Source organism: Netta rufina (genome assembly GCF_964035555.1).
Source record: "Netta rufina genome assembly, chromosome: 2".
In the NCBI taxonomy this organism is placed as follows: Eukaryota; Metazoa; Chordata; class Aves; order Anseriformes; family Anatidae; genus Netta; species Netta rufina.
Genome location: NC_140124.1, coordinates 17,630,182 through 17,648,966, shown reverse-complemented (window position 1 = coordinate 17,648,966; position 18,785 = coordinate 17,630,182). Strand labels below are relative to the sequence as shown.

At 39.5% G+C, this 18,785-nt stretch overlaps 1 protein-coding gene across 1 annotated transcript in view; it reads left to right on the top strand.

Moving 5' to 3' along the window:
- Positions 1-463: 463 nt before the first annotated feature.
- APBB1IP (amyloid beta precursor protein binding family B member 1 interacting protein) overlaps positions 464-18,785 on the top strand; it is a gene marked incomplete at its 5' end in the record, with an annotated part of 47,835 nt that continues 29,513 nt past the window's right edge. The window contains 6 exons of the mRNA XM_084281347.1: positions 464-535; positions 4,356-4,443; positions 6,252-6,544; positions 10,500-10,577; positions 11,820-11,979; positions 14,936-15,057. Coding sequence (XP_084137473.1) covers positions 464-535; positions 4,356-4,443; positions 6,252-6,544; positions 10,500-10,577; positions 11,820-11,979; positions 14,936-15,057 — 813 coding nt within the window. The remainder of the gene's footprint in view (positions 536-4,355; positions 4,444-6,251; positions 6,545-10,499; positions 10,578-11,819; positions 11,980-14,935; positions 15,058-18,785) is intronic.

The following is an 18,785-nucleotide window of genomic DNA, read 5'->3' as shown; positions in this document are numbered from 1 at the left end:
TCAGGTCCTGAACCAGATAATACCTAGTAAACCTCTGAGACGTACCTCTGGTTGTATCAGCCATCTCAGCCAAAGAAGGAAAACTTTCAAGACGAAGCATTCAGTTTCTCAACCTCAAAATTTATTTCCCTTTCCATCTCTCACTAGTTAGATTTCTTTGATGTTTAAGATACAACCGTGATTTATTTGCTAGTGGCTTCCTCTGAAATGTAACTAATACAAGGACTGAGGTCATTGGAACTCGTGAGTGTAGAGCCGGAGCATATGTTTAAGCATGTACAGGACTGAGCTTCTGATCCGTCAGTCATTTCTAAACTACGGATGGAGGTTTTTGCAAGTTGCCAACAGCTGTTTTAAACTGGGGAAGAATTGTAAAATAATATCGCGTATCCTCTTTTTGACTATTGCTGTCTTTGAAATGAACTCATGATAATTTGTTGTCTGTGTTTTTTTTTTCTTTTAGATGGAGCAAACATGTGATGATATAGATGAAATGTTCAGCAATTTACTTGGGGAGATGGACATGCTGACCCAGGTAAATCTTCTTTTTTCCAAGCAAGATTAGAAAAAGAGCTGTTATATATTTGAGAAAAGAGGCAACTTTTAACATTTTTCATGTTCTTTCACTCTGAATAAATATGCACCTAAATTCTTCTGAAAAACTTCCAACGAAATTTTTCTGACTGACATTTAAACCACGTGGCCTGAAGAATACAGTAATATCAATGCAAGCTAGATTGTTAGAGAGCACTAACTGCTTATGAAAGATGCTTTCTCCCCCGAAAAAATAAATAAATAAATAAATAAATAAGCAGTTTATATTCTTCTTGGATTCAGTCCCAAGAAGTTGAAAGATTCCATCAAAACAGGAAGAGTTTGAGTCTGAATTTTCAGGTATGAATGCCTTGCATACATGGGTAAATGAGATGTAGCCTGAGTGTCAGATGTAAGCTTTGGAACTAAACCCAACATTTTATATTATCTTGAATGTATGAATATAGTAATAACAGGCATCTTTAGATATGCCAAAATATTAAGTTACAGCTAGGGTGCAATTCAGGAATTTATAGAGATGTTATTGCCAATGCAGAATACAAACTTGAGAGGAAACTATAAAACAGCAGGAGCCTATTTCTAAAGCTACAGTTACTGAGTTTGACTATTTACAGCATCTGTTTTGAGGGGTCTTTCATTCTGGTGAATCCCAGTGCTTGCCAAATTAAATACCAATAATTATAAGCCGCACAATGGGGATTGTGCTTAAACAATTGAGGTTGTGTGAAAACCAAGATTTCATATTACAGTCTTAGCTGTCAAATCCCAACACTTTGCCCCTTGGTAGCCTTTCTCCTTCTCAAGAGCTTTTTATACATGTAGTTGTGCAGCAGCTCCCCCCCACACCCCCTGCTCCTGCGTGGGCTCCTCTCCACGGGCTGCAGCTCCAGCCCAGGGCCTGCTCCTGTGGGAGCTCTCCATGGGCCGCAGCCTCCTCCAGGCCACATCCACCTGCTCCACTGGGGGCTCCTCCACGGGCTGCAGCGTGGAGATCTGCTCCATGTGGGACCCATGGGCTGCAGGGGGACAGCCTGCTCCACCAGGGGCCTCTCCATAGGCCACACGGGAACTGCTGCTGCGTGCCTGGAGCACCTCCTGCCCTCCTGCTGCACTCACCACGTTGGGGGTGGCAGGGCTGGTGCTCACTCCCCTCTCCCAGCTGCTGTTGTGCAGCAAGTTTTTTTTTTTCCCTTCCTTCAGTCTGCTCTCCCAGAGACCCACCCAGTGTTGCTCCCTGGCTCAGCTCTGGCCAGCAGCAGCTCCCTTTTGGAGCCGGCTGGAGCTGGCTCTGATCTGACATGGGACAGCTTCTGGGCTCTGCTCACAGAGGCCACCCCTGCAGCCCCTGCTACCAAGCCCTTGCCACATAAACCTTGCATCTGTTAATTCCTTTAGACTCTTAATTTCCTAAGCCAGTTTCTAGAGTTCTTTTACCCACTTTTTACCACTCCAATTGTCTGTTCGTAAATGTGAATGATAGAAACATGTAGTGATGCCTCTACATTGTATGAAGAGTCTGAAAACTGAATGCAAATTTAGAATTACACTTTTCTGTTGTTTTTATGTACTTTGCTTTGTTTTTTTTAGCATTTTGGTTGTTAGCTCTTTAATTTCCATTTCTTTGTACTTTCTCCGTTTTCATTTTTCATTCCGTACTTTAATGGCCATTATGAGGTGTTACAACTTCTTGTGGAATTACTGATTAGAGTTTTTCCTTTATATTCTTAAAGTCTGTTTCCTCAACACACTTTGTGCCCTTCATTTTTCTCATCTTATTTTCTCCATCGCTATGAAACTGATATTAGCTTCATTTCTCCTCTCCCACTACTTATTCCAAGTCACTTTTTATGAGAGTAAGCATTAACACAGAAGCTGCGTTGAAGTTGTCACTGCTTTGGTTTCCAGCTCTGTACAACCTCAGAAGAAACCAACATCTCTTGGGTGGGTAATAGGTGAAAGGAGTTGCCAAGAAAAACATTTGCATTAGCTTTCCTGAAAAATGCCTGTCAGTTTCAGGCAACTTTGTGCAATGTTAATGCCTCTGCTACAAGTTAACAGAGAACAAAATGTCATACTGTTGCACCTGAAGACCAACATCTCACATGAATTTATGAACAAGGGTATACAGCTTGTAGGATGAATGAAGTAATCCTTCCATTCTGTGTAGCATTGCAACGACCTCAGCTGGGAAATTTTGTCCAGTATTAGCACCGTGTTTTGAAGAGAAGGAAGGTTGGCTGGAGAAAATCCAGAAGAAAGCAGTGGGAATGATAAGAAAAAGAAACATGACCTATGAGAAAAGATTGCGTGGAGGTTGTTTAGTCTAGGGAGGAGGCTGATAACAATCTTAAAGTACATAAAAGGCAGCTTCAGAGCAGAAAGGAGTACTTGGTTCCCCATGTCCACAGAGAATAGTGCAATGGGGAATGGCCTTCAGCTGCTGCAAAGGAAGTTTAGGTTAAGCATTAGAAGAAAGGTTTGATGGCAGGGATAGCGATCTCCACGGTGAAGCACTGGAGCAGATTGCCAGATGCTGGAATTTATCTGATTGCAAACTTTTAAAAAGGGGTTAGCTATACATTTGTCAGATACAACCCAGGTATAACTTACTTGTAGTAGGACAGGTCTAGACAACCCCTTGAAATTCCTTCCAGCCTTGTCTACAGTGTTTGCGTATTAGAGCTATCACCTTCCTCGCTGGGGAATAGAAGTGGAATTTATCTGCCCTTTATGCACTTTTCCTAACTGAGGAAGCACTGTTTCTCTGCCTGCTTCCTAAACAGCAAGCCACAAAGAAGGAATTCTCTATTTAACTATGCAGATTTGCAGTTTCCATTGAAAATGGGATTTTTTTTTTTAATTTTATTTTTTCAGGGGGTGGTTGCTGTTTGTTTTTGTTTTTCAAACAACAGGAGGAAACAACAGCAAAGTTACGTTTATATTAGTAAATATACCACTGGAGCACATGGCACTGCATAGCTCAGATCTGTACGCAGCTAAACGCTTTCAAAATGTGCACCCCTATTCCACCCCCCCGAAAAACACAGAAACCCTCAAAACCAGTCTGCCTTTATTCGATGTCTCTATTGGAGGCTGAAAGAGTTGGGGTTGTTCAGTCTAGAGAAGAGAAGGCCCCAGGGAGACCTTATAGCAGCCTTGTAGTATCTAAACGGGGCCTACAGGAAAGCTGGGGAGGGGCTCTTTAGCAAGGAGCATCGTGATAGGACAAGGGGTAATGGCTTTTAACTGAAAGGGTGTTGATTTAGATTAGACATTAGGAAAAAATTAACTATGAGGGTGGTGAGGCACTGGCCCAGGCTGCCCAGAGAAGCTGTGGATGCCCCATCCCTGGAGGTGTTCAAGGCCAGGCTGGATGGGGCTTTGGGCATCCTGGTCTGGTGGGAGGTGTCCCTGCCCATGGCAGGGGGTTGGAACTGGATGGGCTTTCAGGTCCCTTCCAACCCAAACCATTCGATGAATCTGTGAAACAGCCCAAGCCTCTGCTGTTTCCCAAACCATGCCCAGCTGTTCCCTAACAAGAGTTGTCATTGGCCTAAGTCAACATTGTGTTGGGAAGCATGCAAACCATGAAATACCTGGCACAACATGGTGCTTGAACCCTTGTCCCGGCTCTGTTTAGTTTACCAGTCTAGGCATAATCCCAGAACTAGTGTGTGGCATTCTGCTTCTTGAAGAAGAATTGACTTCATTAGATGCTTTCAGGTAACTGATTGACAAATGGTAATGTCTGTAACAGTAGTTATGTCATTAAACATTTCTTTTTTCTTTTACCTTAACAGAGTTTAGGAGTGGAGACTATACAACCGCCATCCCCCAACATGTCTAACAAGGAATGTAGCTTTACAGTGGGCTTTAAGGATTTAAACGGTAAGTAGTGAATGGACTCATTCATGCTTTTTATGCTTTTTTAAAATACCTCACAGCAACAAATGTAAACAAACAAACAAACAACTTCAAATGCTCTTGATCAAAAATAAAGTTTAAAAAAAAAAAAAAAAGCAGTTTTGCTGGAGGGGGAGGTATGTGTATGTCTCAGTTTAGTAAACTTCAGAGGAGCCATATTATTTAAAAGGACGTTGTTCAATCTTATACAGAAGTCAGACTTTTTAAGATGTCCGAGTATAAAGGGAAAACAGAAAAGAAGTCCCCCAAATTACTTTTTAAAATGTCACCTTTTTACATAAAGATTTAACATACTAGAAAATGCATAAGCATTTTTTTGCCATTGCAAGTACTATCTTCAGCTGCTTTTGCTTTACATTGCTTATTCTCATTCTGGCTTGCACTGTCACTTTTGGATTTGCAGCTGCTTGCTTCCCTGACAACTGAGTCAGGGAATTGATCTGAGTTTATAGAATAATGCTGTTTTCATGTTTTTATGTTGGTGGTATGTTTGCTGGTGGTGTTTTTTTGTTTTGTTTTGTTTCTTGTTACTGGGGGGGGGCTGGTTTTTTGCATTCTGCTGAGCTGGGAAAACCAGTGTTTTTGTCCCAGAATGAATTCACCATTAATCTACCTAATCCCTCTACCAGCAAGGTGGTTAGAGGTATGTAAATTGAAGGGGTCACAAGTCAGCTGAAAATAAAATCTTATGAAAATATACTGTTAGCGTAAGAGGTAAAGCAGAGGAAACTGAGATAGTCTAGTGACATACTCACTTAGACTGTTGAATGATCTATTTTTTTTTGTTGGACTATATTATCATTTTTTAATATGTAGTTCATGGCTCTCTACCTCTTTCCAAAATTCCACTTAAAAGAATCACAATTTGGAAAAGCTTTCTTGAACAAGACTCTTCAAAGGGATTTAAACCACTGAACGCAGTGGTTCTTAAAAAACACTTCTCTTCTAGAAAACTAAATCATCCTACAGGATGTTATTATACTGGATCTCTTATAGCGTGTCCAGTTCAAACAACCCAAGAAGAAGTTCCATATCAAGTTCCAAAATACAGTATAAGATTTTGCTTTATACTCTGAAAATATTTATAACTGGTTGATAAAATGCTTTTGAAAAAGACTGTCTTGTTTGTTCTTTTGCTTAGAGGATCCTCAAAACCCTGCATATTACATGAGGTATGTCACAGAGGTTGATCATGCAATTACTGATGTGCTGCAAACAATACCGTACAGTTGGCTGTGTTTTAGAACTCTCCAATTCTGATTTCTGCTTCCTGTTAATTTTAGATCTGTAGAACAGTAGTAATATATTAAAATATTCTTGATCCAGATATCAGTTACGTAGTTTGTTGTATATTATACCAAAAACTTGCTGAGCATTCATGTACATACACTTACGTTTAGATGAACAAATAGCCTAATGGGAGCTACTGGAATTTCATGCATCCATATCACTAAGGATATGCCCATGAACTTTGCTGGATCAGGACCAGATTTCCTAATATCATATGGGCCTGAGACCATATCCCTGAAAGTGAAGCTTCCTGTCCTGTTTAATTTGTATTCGTAGAGTTCCTTGTACTCTAAACTTCAGTATAACCAGATCAATGGCTATTCCTAAAACATGCTTGTTTTCTTGAACACATTTCAAAATTTGTTCCCTTTCCTGTCATCTTTATATGTTACAGTAACCATTAGTGCAAATAATCTTCAGTGTGCTGGAAATAGACTTTTTCATTCCATTCGCTTTGACACATATTTTGATTTTCTTTACAGAATCCCTAAGTGCCCTAGAAGACAAAGACCTGGATGCTTTAATGGCTGATCTCGTAGCAGACATAAATGAAGTTGAACAGAGAACTTTACAAGCCCAGAAAACTTCTTCTGGCAACCAGCAAAGTGTGGTCGCTCAGCCTTCAACAGGCTTGGATAGTGACATTTATAGTAAATCAAGTCCCTATGTTACCATCACAGGACGGTTTGGGGATGACTTGCCTCCTCCACCTCCAGTCCCTGATTTAGACCTTCCACCACCACCGCCGCCACCTCCTTCAGAGCCACTCAGCCAGGTAAGTCTGTGTGGAATCTCATTCTAAAAGTTCAGAAGCTCATGTAATTTTACAGGTGGTGTTTGACATAGGAACAATGAGGATATCTAGTGTAGAAACATCTGGGGCAGATTCTGCAGTGTTGAAACACTTAGGAGTGGTGGACCGAGAGTTTTTTGTTCTAGTGGCCTTAGCAGTTTCTAGCAATTCCTTGACCTGTTGCTCATTCCTTTGCCTTTCTAATTGCCATTTTGACAGCCCAAGTCAGGCATTCATCGCTGGAAATGGTTTACTATAATGGAAGACTTGTTACTATTTTTTTTTTAATAAGCACTGATCAATTAGTACCTTCTTACAGAGAGTTTGGCTTTGGCATCTGTGCAAAGCATGGCCAAATATCCAACCATTTTGTGAAGATGCCGTTTGGTTATTTTCAGCCTACCCTACTACTACTGATGAAGAAGTTCTGTGGATTTTTCCCACATCCATCTCTGACCTAAATGATTTCCTACAGGAAAAGGAATAGGAATAAATAGGAAAAGCTGTTCAGTTTTGCAAAACTTAGCATTTTCTTGGAGAACGGGTGAAAGGCTGAGCACAAGAACTAGTTCTCTTCTGACCATAGTGCAGAATCACTCCGCTCCTCTTGATCTTGTCATTGAAGGGAAGTAGTGAAGACCATCTGCAGTGTGGGACAAAAGCTCTTTGCTTAGCAGTTGCCAAAATTATAAGTAGGTACTATTTATAAATGATTGACTTACTGGTACAGTGAAAAATCAGTTATCACCACCTCCTCCGTGTTTGTGCTTCTTGCAAATCTGATTTAAGAGCTGAAGTCAAGTGTGGTATGTCTAGCAGGAGCATTGGAAGTTCAGTCCTTAGACATGAGGTTGTGGAGAGGGAGGTAATGTAAGAAGAATTCTGCCCTGTCAGCCCTCTGGGGAGAGTGTGTTTGTTAGAAGAGTGATGCAGTCCAAAAAATATGAATCTGAAATGCTGAATGTACATAGTGACTATGATGGAGAGGAGTTATTGACATTTACAGAATGGAAAAATTTTAGGGAAGGTGAGAAGAGCTCTGTCTGCCAACGTAGAATTGTAGTGGTCAGTTTTGCCTAAAACCATAGACACTTCATTGCAGTTTAAAAGCCCACACAAACTGATGATGAATCACCTCAATATCACTGCTGCCTCTGTGTTTAGCATCATACAGCAAACATATTTAGCAAAAGGAACTGAAATTCTGTTAGGAAGAGGACCTTTCTGATCATACAAAAATAGTTCACTGGATAAAGCTTCATCTGGTGTCTAGGACCTCTCAGTGCTCTGTCTGAAGAGTGAAAGTTGTAAACATGTGGGAGGAACTTCACCATTTCTCTGTATTTCAAAGATAATAGTTAACTTCCTATCTTACGGGAAAATCAGCATTTGTAAAAACAGCTAGACTCCTTCAGAAGCTGAAGGGTTTTTTATTTAACTGTTATAATTGATACAGAAGAGATGCTGTAAGATAAGCTCTTTCGATTGACCTACAAACATATCCCCATCTTGGTTTACACTGGTGACCTTTAAGGAAGTATCAAGTTTCTAAATGGTCTGATTTGGAAGCTGAGGAGGTGTGGTCTGGACGAGTAGGTGGTTAGGCAAGCTGAAGAGTGGCTAAGCTGACAGACTCATGGGGTAATAATCAATGTGTAGATGGCTGGTGTAATAAGTGGGATCACCATTAGGGCTCACATTGTTTAATATTTTCATCTGCGACCTGAATGACGACGTGAAGCATCACCTGCAGATGTTCTGAAGATACTTTTAATTAAGCACACTGACTGGCAGGATGTGACAGAGCAGAGATACCTTTAGAAACATGAAGACTGGCTCAGCAAAGCCCTCAGAAGGTCAGCAAGGTACAAGGCTCTGCAGCTGGGGTGGAATAACCCTGTGCGTTTGTAGAGGTTAGGAGGTGGCAGGCTGAGGTCCAGTTGAAAAGGAGCTGGAGTTCTTGTGGCTGCCACATTGAATTGTGGTTGTTGTGGCTGCCGCATTGAATATGGAAACCGAGCTGTGGTGAGAGGAGCATGGCCAGCACATTGAGGGAGTCATTATTCATTTCTCTTGGCACTGGTGTGAAGCCACACCTGGAATATTGCATCCCATTCTGGGGGGGTGGGGCATCTCCAGCAGAGATGCTGCTGGGCTGGCGGGCATGGAGTGAGGAGGGCTAGCACAGACGGGTGGAGCTGGGCTTGCTTAGTCTGACAGAGGCTACAGAGTGGTTAAGCGACAACCTAAAACATACAAAACTCTTCCATGGTAGTGACAGATTTTATAACACGGGGTAACAGTTGTTTTGTTGCTTTGTAACTTCAGGCAGAACATTAGGAAAACCTTTTTTGTTTCAGGATCTGGTGTAGCGCTGGAACAGGTTGCCCAGAGAGGTCACAGGTTCTCTTTCTCTGGAATTTTTGCCAACATACAGAAAATTACCTATAGGGCTATTACACGAGTTACAGTGTGAGTGATGGAGGTAATAACCATTTAAGGTACATATGGAAAGAACTGATTTCACATTATTATTTCCTGTCTTTGTTAGTGAATATTTGCTTAGAAATGGCATTTCTGCTCAGTAGATGAATTGCAGCTGTAAATGGAATATCTTTTCTTTGATCAAAATCCACACCCGTTAGTCAGGATTCTTGATAGGTGCTCCTGAGCAAATCAAAGCTGACATTTTGTTTAATACTTCCTTTTTTCAACAGTCAAATAAGCACAATTTCATTATTCCTATTGCATCTGTGATACTAGGACTCTATTCTCTAACCTTTAACTGTACCAAAATGAAAAGGTACAACATTTCTTTCAAGGAAGCATAGAGCTGTCTCAGATGTTTCCATTAACTCTGACATTTATTTTTAAAACTGTCCTTAAGCTAAATAAAGTTTCTACATTTTCTGTGACATTATCTGAATGACTTTATGTGTTTCTATTTAAAGGTACAGAAAATGTGGTGATTATATTGTAGTGGGAGAATGAATCTTTTAACCTGTCAAAGCATTTCTTTAAGGGTGATAGAATTTTGTATCTGGTAGCTTATTTACTTTGTATCATTTCCTTTTTCTACGTTGAGAAAGACAAAGGTTATGACAACATGACAACTGTCAGGAGAGACCTTTGCAGCACAGATTTGTACAATGTGTGAACTCTGTTCAACGTAGGTCACGTGCAGGTGAAGCCTGAGTTATAGCTGCCTAAACTTTTCAACAGAAAGTCTGCCTGCAGGACACTCAACCACTTTAGTTAAGATGCTTTTCCTGCTTCTTTCAGAGAAGTGTTTTGGGATGGTAAGACAAAGTCTGAGAGGCTGTGTGCACTTCCCTCTGTAGAACAGCCAACCTTATTGGGGAAGCCATTTCTGTCCAACAGTTTCTGTTCAACCACAGAAACTGTTTTTGGATTCCTGAAGTTTAGTATGTCTGAGCTGTAGCAAGGTACATTTCCATCCCTGAAGAGGAAAAAAGACATTTGTGAATTGATTGTCTGGCTTGCATTGTGGAGCATTTGACAACAGCAAGGACACTTGAAACCTTCTCTTTCAGGTTGTACATCTCACCTTGTATTTTTGACATCTTGTGGGTTGCTAGTATCCAGGAGAAACAGTGATAAAACAAAAGATATTTAGTGCAATGAGAAGTCAGTCAAGACACATAGAAGAGTCCAGTCTTCCTGCATTCCTGTATCACTTGAGGGACAGGTCATGTAGGAGCTGTATGTCTAGAAAACAGAAGGAAACACTGCACTTGTAACTCAAAGCTTTGTTGAGAGGATCTTAGCTCAAGGAAAGCTGGGGATTCCCTGTAACTATGAAGTTTCCCATGGCAATCCTTATGTTCTGGATATAAATAACAAGAAACAACTCTTTTCAAGTGAATGCAGTTTGCTGGCCTTGCTTAAGTCTACCAAATGTCTTGTGTCTTTACAGGAAGAACGAGAGGCACAGGCTAAAGCTGACAAAATTAAACTTGCATTGGAGAAACTGAAGGAAGCCAAAGTTAAAAAGGTGAGCCTTAGAATAATGAAATGTTACCACAAGAGCTGTCATGGCTGTTACCGTTATTCTCAATAAAGTTCTTACTAAAACATCAGACTTTTTCATATTTTGTCTTTAACTTGAGACATCAAAAATATTCTGTGGACCTGTCTTGCCATCTGCCGGTATGGGAGTATCTGTGAGAACGTTACCACTGAGGGACTTACTTCTAAGAGGACCAAGAAGGTTCTTCTACCTTCCCCCCTCTCCTACCCCAGTGGTGGGGCAAAGCCCACTGTCCTGACAGATTGCTTTAGAGAATGTGGAAGGTACATAAAAACATTGCTTACTTGTTCTGTGCTAATTCCAGAAGTATTCAGTTTTACTTCTAGAGTGGATACAGATTTAGCTAATCCCGATTGAATTAGTGAGAGTCTTCTTGTAAAGTCCTCTCATGGCAGTGCAATAGCATACAAAGATAAAAGAAATTTTACACCAGTAAAAAAATAGAACTATTCCAGCCTGTGTCTGCACAGTGCTGCAGCGTGTCATGTAAATATGCCCACTCATCCCAAGTTAGTGTTCCAGCTGAGCTCAACAGAAGCTACAGAAACATCTTAGTAACTTAGAAAATAGATGTAAGTACTTTCCTTAGAATATATTTGCAGTTCTTTATAATATTTTACTTCAGCACTTTCTTGTGTTGCTCCTCTCTGAAAAGGTGCACGCAATTTCTCATTTAACAAATAGTTCGCAATAGGAAGGAATAATGAGTGTCTTTCTGGTTAATTTGGTCAATGTAAGTAACTCATCTATTTGCTTATTATTGATTTCAGGTTAGTCTGGCATGGCAAGATACCTCCATTCTTTTTCTCATTTAAAACTAAACTACACCTTTCCATATTTCTACCCTTCATTTAGGATACAGTCTTTTTGTATTGGTTTCCCTATCAAGCACTTTCCTTTAATTGGGTATCTAGTAGATTTAGAGAAGAGATTAGCTTCTGCTTTTCTCCATAGGAATTTCACCTTTTCTGAAATAATGTACAGGATAAAGCCCAAATTCCTTTTCTGAGAAAAGGTCTTTATTTTGGTGGCAATGTAATGTCACAGCTTCCAATATGTTTTATTCCCTCAATTTACTGTGGGACAGAGTGCTTTTGAATCAGTAATAACCTTCAGCCTTAATTTTTCTTATCTGCATTAGCAGATTCAGATTAGCCCTTTACTTGCTTCTGAAATTAACTGCCTCTTCTGTGACTCTGTCCTCAGCTTGTTGTGAAGGTGCACATGTATGATAACAGCACAAAGTCCATAATGGTGGATGAGCGCCAGGTTACACGGGATGTTTTAGACAATCTCTTTGAGAAAACTCATTGTGACTGCAACGTGGACTGGTGTCTATATGAAATGTACCCAGAGCTGCAAATTGGTAAGTGGCCTAGCAGCAGGGATGTTTGGGGATGTATAACAAATAGATACAGTGCATTCTATGTTACTGGTAGTCTTGAAACACAATTAATGTAATTTCTCCTGTCCATGCGTCCAGTGACATTAAACATCCCAGTCTAGAAGCTGAGGGATGCTGCAGGAATGTACTTGGGCATCCTTGCTGTGGAATCAATGCTTTCAGTTGTCAGCGGTGGAAGCTATCGTAGGCACCTTGCTCGCCACCATTTCCGTTATTCAGTTTTATTTAATGTGAAGGGGCCACGTTAATTTTATTGTATTTGCCAAGGCACTGACAGACCCGAACACAAAAGCACTCAGTTCTACTCTTTGAAGAGAGGATGCAGTGCTGAAGTGCTGTCAGCAGGCTGTTACATACCAGCCAAAAAAATGCAGTGATTAAACAAGACTGTCTGAGAATTATTTCAGTCTTTTGTAATGCGTTTCACTTGTGGTGGTGGTTTTCTTAAGCAAAGCTGTGAACAGGATATTTCTCTTCAGCAGGACTGCAGCTCTGCTGGTGGTTCCATATGACTCTAGGAAGTAACTAGCCCTCCAGGTCCCTAGGAAACAGCTGTGCAAAACTTGTGCATTTTTTGTTACAACTTAATAAGTTTTGTTTCAAAAAGACTTTAAGGCTTAATTAAGGACAGAGTATTCTCTCATTATACGTTAATTCAGAACCATTTTATTGTCCAGGCTGCAGAGGTATTCACAGCACAAGAAGAAAATTGCCCCAACTTTCTTTCAGGGTAGCATTTGACCTACAGAAACTGGAAAATGTCAAACAGTCTTTAGCATTCTCAGTTTACCAACTCACAACAGAAATGCAAATATGCACAAAATTAAATATCAATATTGCACTTAAAAAGAGCCCCAGGAGTAATTGTCCTGCTAAACTAAAACAAAGAAATGTAAAAATAGCTGGAAAAAACCTGACTGCTCATAAGCAAAGGAGATATTCATCTGCTTGTAAGAGCAGCGGAGAAAGTAACTGCCAATCTGTTCTTTCTACTCCATTAAGATGATACATGAAGCAATATTGCCACGTTCTTTTGTACCAGCTTATCTTAACTGGAATTGTCATTAGACCCTAGAGATGTCTCAAATGTCACTTTGAATAGTTTTAGTGTTTTGTTGTCTTCAAAAGTTGCTCTCTCTGGTCTGGTGTGACCTGGACAATCATGTCTGAGTGTTAGGATGACAGCACTTATCTTGATACATATATTTTTATAGCTATATTATTATACATACATTTTGAATTTTAAAAAGAATGTTCTTGGATTTCTTCGTATTCTGAATAGACTTTTTTAATTCACCATCACACAATTAAAACCAGAGGTATCAGGGAGAGCATATGTTACAAATATTGGAGTTAATGGATTTTTGATATTTATTTTTTTTAAGTAAAAATCAGTTAAGTAAAAATCAGTTGTGTTACTTTAGTCTCAACTAAATCTGGGTGCTTTGCACCGTATTAATATAGCAAAGAATTGTTCTTGTAATGAGTAAAAACTGTTTCAGAAGTGAGGACAGAAGAAGAGTAGAAAAGGAAGTAAATCAGTTGTTTCAGGAAGAAAAGTCTGAAAACTCCTGATGCAGAGGCCTCTCACCAGGTCCAATGAGCTGGGGATGGAGCCTTTTTGTTTGCAGAAAGGAATTTTGATATGGATGCAAGGGTACATGTTCTTTTGTCTGCTTCTAGTGCACAGCGACGTGCAGTTCATTTTGTTCAGAATCATAACAATGTGAACTATTCTTAATTCCTGTCAGATTATTTCTTGGCAGTTCTAAATAGCTCTATTACTATCAGCATGCCTAGGATACAGGCTTTCTGGCCCTTTATCTTTCTGCTTGCTTTCCATGTTAGAATTCAAAAGAATAAAATCACATTTAAGAAACAAATCTAAGCAACAAATATTTTAGTCTGATCTGATATTCCAGAAAGTCAAAGTTATTATCTCCTCTTACACTAGGCCAATCTAGGCCATTGAAAAATATGATCATCAAAGACCACTGAAATTGGGGTACAGCTGTTCCCAGGGAACTCAAACTTGAAAATCAGAGCTGGTTGCATTCCTCACCCAGATGCTAAATTTGTAGAAAACTGCAGTTTGGGGCCTTCCAAAATTGTCAAATTGTGCTGAATTCCATTTCCTTCTAAAGGGGATTTATGTGTCTGTTCAGCCGCTTTATATGAGTGAAACCCCAGAAGGGAGAGATCAAAAGTTACCTAACCTCAGAATAACTTGGTGGCTTTTCTGGGTGGAGGTTCTGGGTTCAGATCAGATTAGGAAGGGAGAGAGCTGACAGTAGGTCTCCCATCTCTCTGGTGGGTTTAACTGCTTAGATGCTGAGTGAAACAGTAGATTTTCACATCAGTTCATAATCTGTCTTCCTACTTCCTTTGTTTTGCCATTTCTGTTTTTAAGTATTTGCCTAAAACTAAACATTTTATTCTCAGTGCATAGAATTCTTCCTGCTGACAAAGAGTAGTTTTTCATTTGTTTCAGTAAGTGAAATGACAAGGATATATTTTTTTTTCCCAATTCAGTAGTCAAAGTGAAAATATATCCCCAGTGATACTGCAAACTGTAAAAAATAAAAGTAATCAAAACAAGAAAGGCATTGAGAAACATGGGTGTAACCATCCACTCCTAGTGGGTCACTGGTTCCAGCCTTTGGTCAACAGCACCGAGATTCAGGAGGACTCTAAGGGTGTGCCTGAGCTACATAAGGCATCTTCTGTAGCTGATTTGAACTTCAACATGACACTATTTTCATGTGGTTTTGCTCCCTTCTGTGTAAAGGAAAAGAGTGCTGGGCTCTCGAGTTCTGAATGAACATCAGCTAATGATTACATTCCGACAGCGGAATTTCTGCAGCCTCAGGAGAGGGGAGAGTTTGTGTGTCTTACATTACCTTTTTTGTCTCTCCAGAAAGGTTTTTTGAAGACCATGAAAATGTTGTTGAAGTGTTATCAGACTGGACTCGAGACACTGAGAATAAGATTCTATTTTTGGAAAAACGTGAAAAATATGCTTTATTTAAAAATCCCCAGGTAAGCTGACGTGGTAGTTGGATAATTATGTCATTTTATCTGTGCAGTGCCTATTACATTTTAAATTTGCTTTCAGCTCTGTCAGCTCTAAATTAGGGAAAGCGAACCTCATGTTTTCAAGGAAAAAAATGTTGAATGCAAGGGTTTGAAAACCAGTGCTTTCTGTTCTGTGCTGATACTACAGTAAAATCATGTCTGCAGTATATGTGAAACCTCATAAAAAGTATGCTGAGTACTAAAAGTTTATCTGTATTTCATTTAGACTGGGAAGGGGAACTGGAGAAACAGTAACCTTCTGTGTATACTAACTTTGTAAAAAGAGGATCTGTACACTGAGCTGCATTATATTATTTCCCATAGGTGTATTCACGAATCATTTCTTTCTTGTAATATGTGGTTGAAACCATGTTTACAAATACCGTACTACATACAAGTGATGGATTCTGGAGCGCTAGGTCTTTTCCCCTTGCCTGTTATTTCATTGAGCACCCGGTTTGATCCTGAGGGTAGCAAGAGAAAAACGAGCAATTCAGCATTGCTGAAAAAATGAGTCAAATATATACTTAGGAAGTATTTTTTAGAATGAGCCAATGTTTCAAGTAAAACCTGCAGAGAGGAAATTTCCTTCATTGACATAACAAGTATCCACAGTCAGGGAAAGAAAACTTACCCTGTAGTGTACGTGGTTGAATGTTGATTTTTAATATGGAACAGCAAAGCCAAGTTTGGAAGTAAAACATACATGATGGCTCAAGATGGCATACTTACCCATGCACGTAAACATACTTAACAGCAGAGGTAAAATTGTACCTTTGCCTTGTACACTAGTAGCATTGTTTGCTGTGGCTTAGGGCAGGGTCTTCTGGGAAAAGAAGATTCGTTCCTTTTGATGAAGATTCTAGGTATTTTGGTAGCAATGACCTTTAGAAATAAACATGACCTAACCCAAGAACAGAGTAAGAGTCTAACTCTGTCCTCCCTGTCGGGGCACACTGAGCTTGACCTGGACATGTGTGTAGTCCTTGACCTCTGCACCTCTGTGATAAGCTGTAAGATGAACAGCCTATGGAAATTGGATCAGTTGTAGCTATCACACTATTGGAGTATTTTGACAGTGATAAAGACTAACCATCTGCCAGGCTCAGTAAATTCAAACACTGTGGGACAGGCAGAATAGTACAGGCATACAGAAATACAAAATAGTTCATTTGGAAGGGACTATCAGAGATCTTCTAGTCCATCTGTCTGACCATTTCAGGGCTAACCAAAAATTACGCCATATTATTGAGGACATTGTACACAAGTCTCTTGAACACTTATTATATGGTTATGTCTGGTATGTAATCTGGAGTGAATCCCTGGAACAGTAAACCAAGCAGAAAATGCTCAGTTGGTGGTGAACAGATATGATAGATGATTATGTAGCAAACTACTTAAGGAAATTATGATATAATTTTTATATCATCTTTTTTATATTTATTTGTTTATGACCAGTGGTAATGCATTAGCAGCAGGATTCCTTATTCCTTGTGGTGTTCTTATTTAGTGTTCTTTCTGTCAGAGATTACCTGTGAAGATCTGTAACTTGCAGTATTTTTCTGTAAAAAAAAAAAAAAAAAGAGACAAATTCCAAATGCCTACAATTTATTCTTAGATGAAATAGTGATACTAACTTTTAATTACAGAGGTTTGATACAATGAAAGTATTTTAAAAATCAAATAATTAAACTGTCCAGAGGCATCGCTAAAACATGAGGACCTCTGGAGAATATCTGTGACCTGTGGTAATATTCATTGTTTCTTTCTGTGAACTGGTCACATATCTGTTATAGATTAAAAAACAATTAATTAAACATGTTTCCTTTTCTAAGGAGGGATTGAAATTTTGAAATGCAGGGTTTATCCACTGTGACAGGGTTTATCTATGCTAGCAACATACTGCTTAGCTAATGCCATTGCCTGTTTTTAAAGACCGTCATTCTTGTCATGCTGTCTTCTCTAATATTTATCTGCAGCTTTGTTCATTAAAACATTATTCAAAGTCTTTGGAACACATTTTGGAAAAAGCATTTTGCAAAATACTCAGGTCTCCGCCCTTGTTCACCAAGACAGGCACACTTTTGCTCTTTCCTCACAGAGAAATCAGAGTGAGAGACTGTTCTGTGAATGGCCTCGGTGAGTCATCTGGAGAGACAGCATCATGAGTCCATGACTAAAGAATGAAACAAAAATGCATACTAGTACGTGTACAGATAAAGACAGCCTTTATAATAGAGGAAGTGTGACGCATTGCCATGCAGTTGAGTGATGCTGTGAGTGATGCTGTGCTTGACTTTTGAAAGGGAAGTTTGTCAGGTCTCAATGCTTTTTTTTCAAAAAGTTCAAGGAATAATCCCCAGCTAATAGAAACTCTCATGTAGGACTGTAGGAAATATTTTTGCATCACCTAAACAAGGTTATTTGTAAGGGGCAGCTGAATCTAAGCTGCTGACTATTAAGTGTTGGCCACACCCTTAGACCATTGCATTTGGTTTTTTGGCCTCTTAGCGGTGGCAAAGTCCACTGCTTACATGGATTTTGTTTACCTGTGTTTCTCTGTTGCTGATAAAAACAGCCACAAAAATTTCAAGTGGTCCAGGTGATCAGGTGATACCACAGGACAATTTGGGAAACTAATTGAAATCTGGGTTCAGTAAGTACTTCATGCTTCTGCGCTCTCATTGACAAGCCAAAAGCAAAAGCTTTATCCTCCAATGGAGAACCCATATGCAGAACTGACTCTTTTTTTCTCCCTAAAAGCAAGAATACTAAGCAGCAGAAGAAGGTGGAGTAAGAACTTGTGGTGTCTTTCATAACGGGACATCTATAATGGGTTTCACTCTTGAATATTTATTTTGAAGTCAGTGAAACTGGGCTGGTATCCACCAGGTGACATTTCTTGTTTTAACCACTTCGGCCAGGCTTTATGAACCATGTATTTGGTTCTTATTTTGTTCCCTCCACTGTTACTGTGTGAAGGAAACAGACGGGTGGTAGGGAACCTGACTGTTCAGTATGCTGGCAAAGGCACAGGGAAAAAGAAGTGAGAAAAGGGAAGTGCTTTTCACTGTGCTCCCAGTGTTCAGTAATCTTAATTTCTTTCTCTGTTAGTGTATCTTAGAGGATGGTATAATTTCAAGCTGAAGATGTTACTTGGATAAATATTTTTTTTCTTTTTCTATCTTGGGACAGTATCACAAACAGTCTTTATATACAGTTTAAATGTTTTACAGGCAAATTTAATCAGCCTATTAAGTGCTTTGTTGTAAGCTGCATAAGCTCCTTGCTTATGCACGTCTTTCATTTTTTCCACGTTCCCCCCTCCTAAAACACTTTAAAATTATCATCCTCAAGGCATGAAAAGTAAACTGCAGCAATTTCTTCAAATACTATAAAACTGAGGAAGCAGAGATCAAAAACATTTTTTTCAAAAAAAGCTTTGCCTTTATTTTCTTTATCTTCATTTGTGGTCTCCAGAGCAATTATAAGTATCTTGTAATATTTTTAATGTGCATTTTTTTAGGGGACACATCATGATACGGTTTGCAGATATGACCGCATTCTGGTGTGTTTGCTTTTGTTTTGTTTTTCTGCACAAACTATGCTGCATTCTGTACACAGTTGAAATGGGATGCATGTAGCACGTGGGCGTGAGCTGGCCAGGTTTTGATTCATTCCAGGTGCAGTTT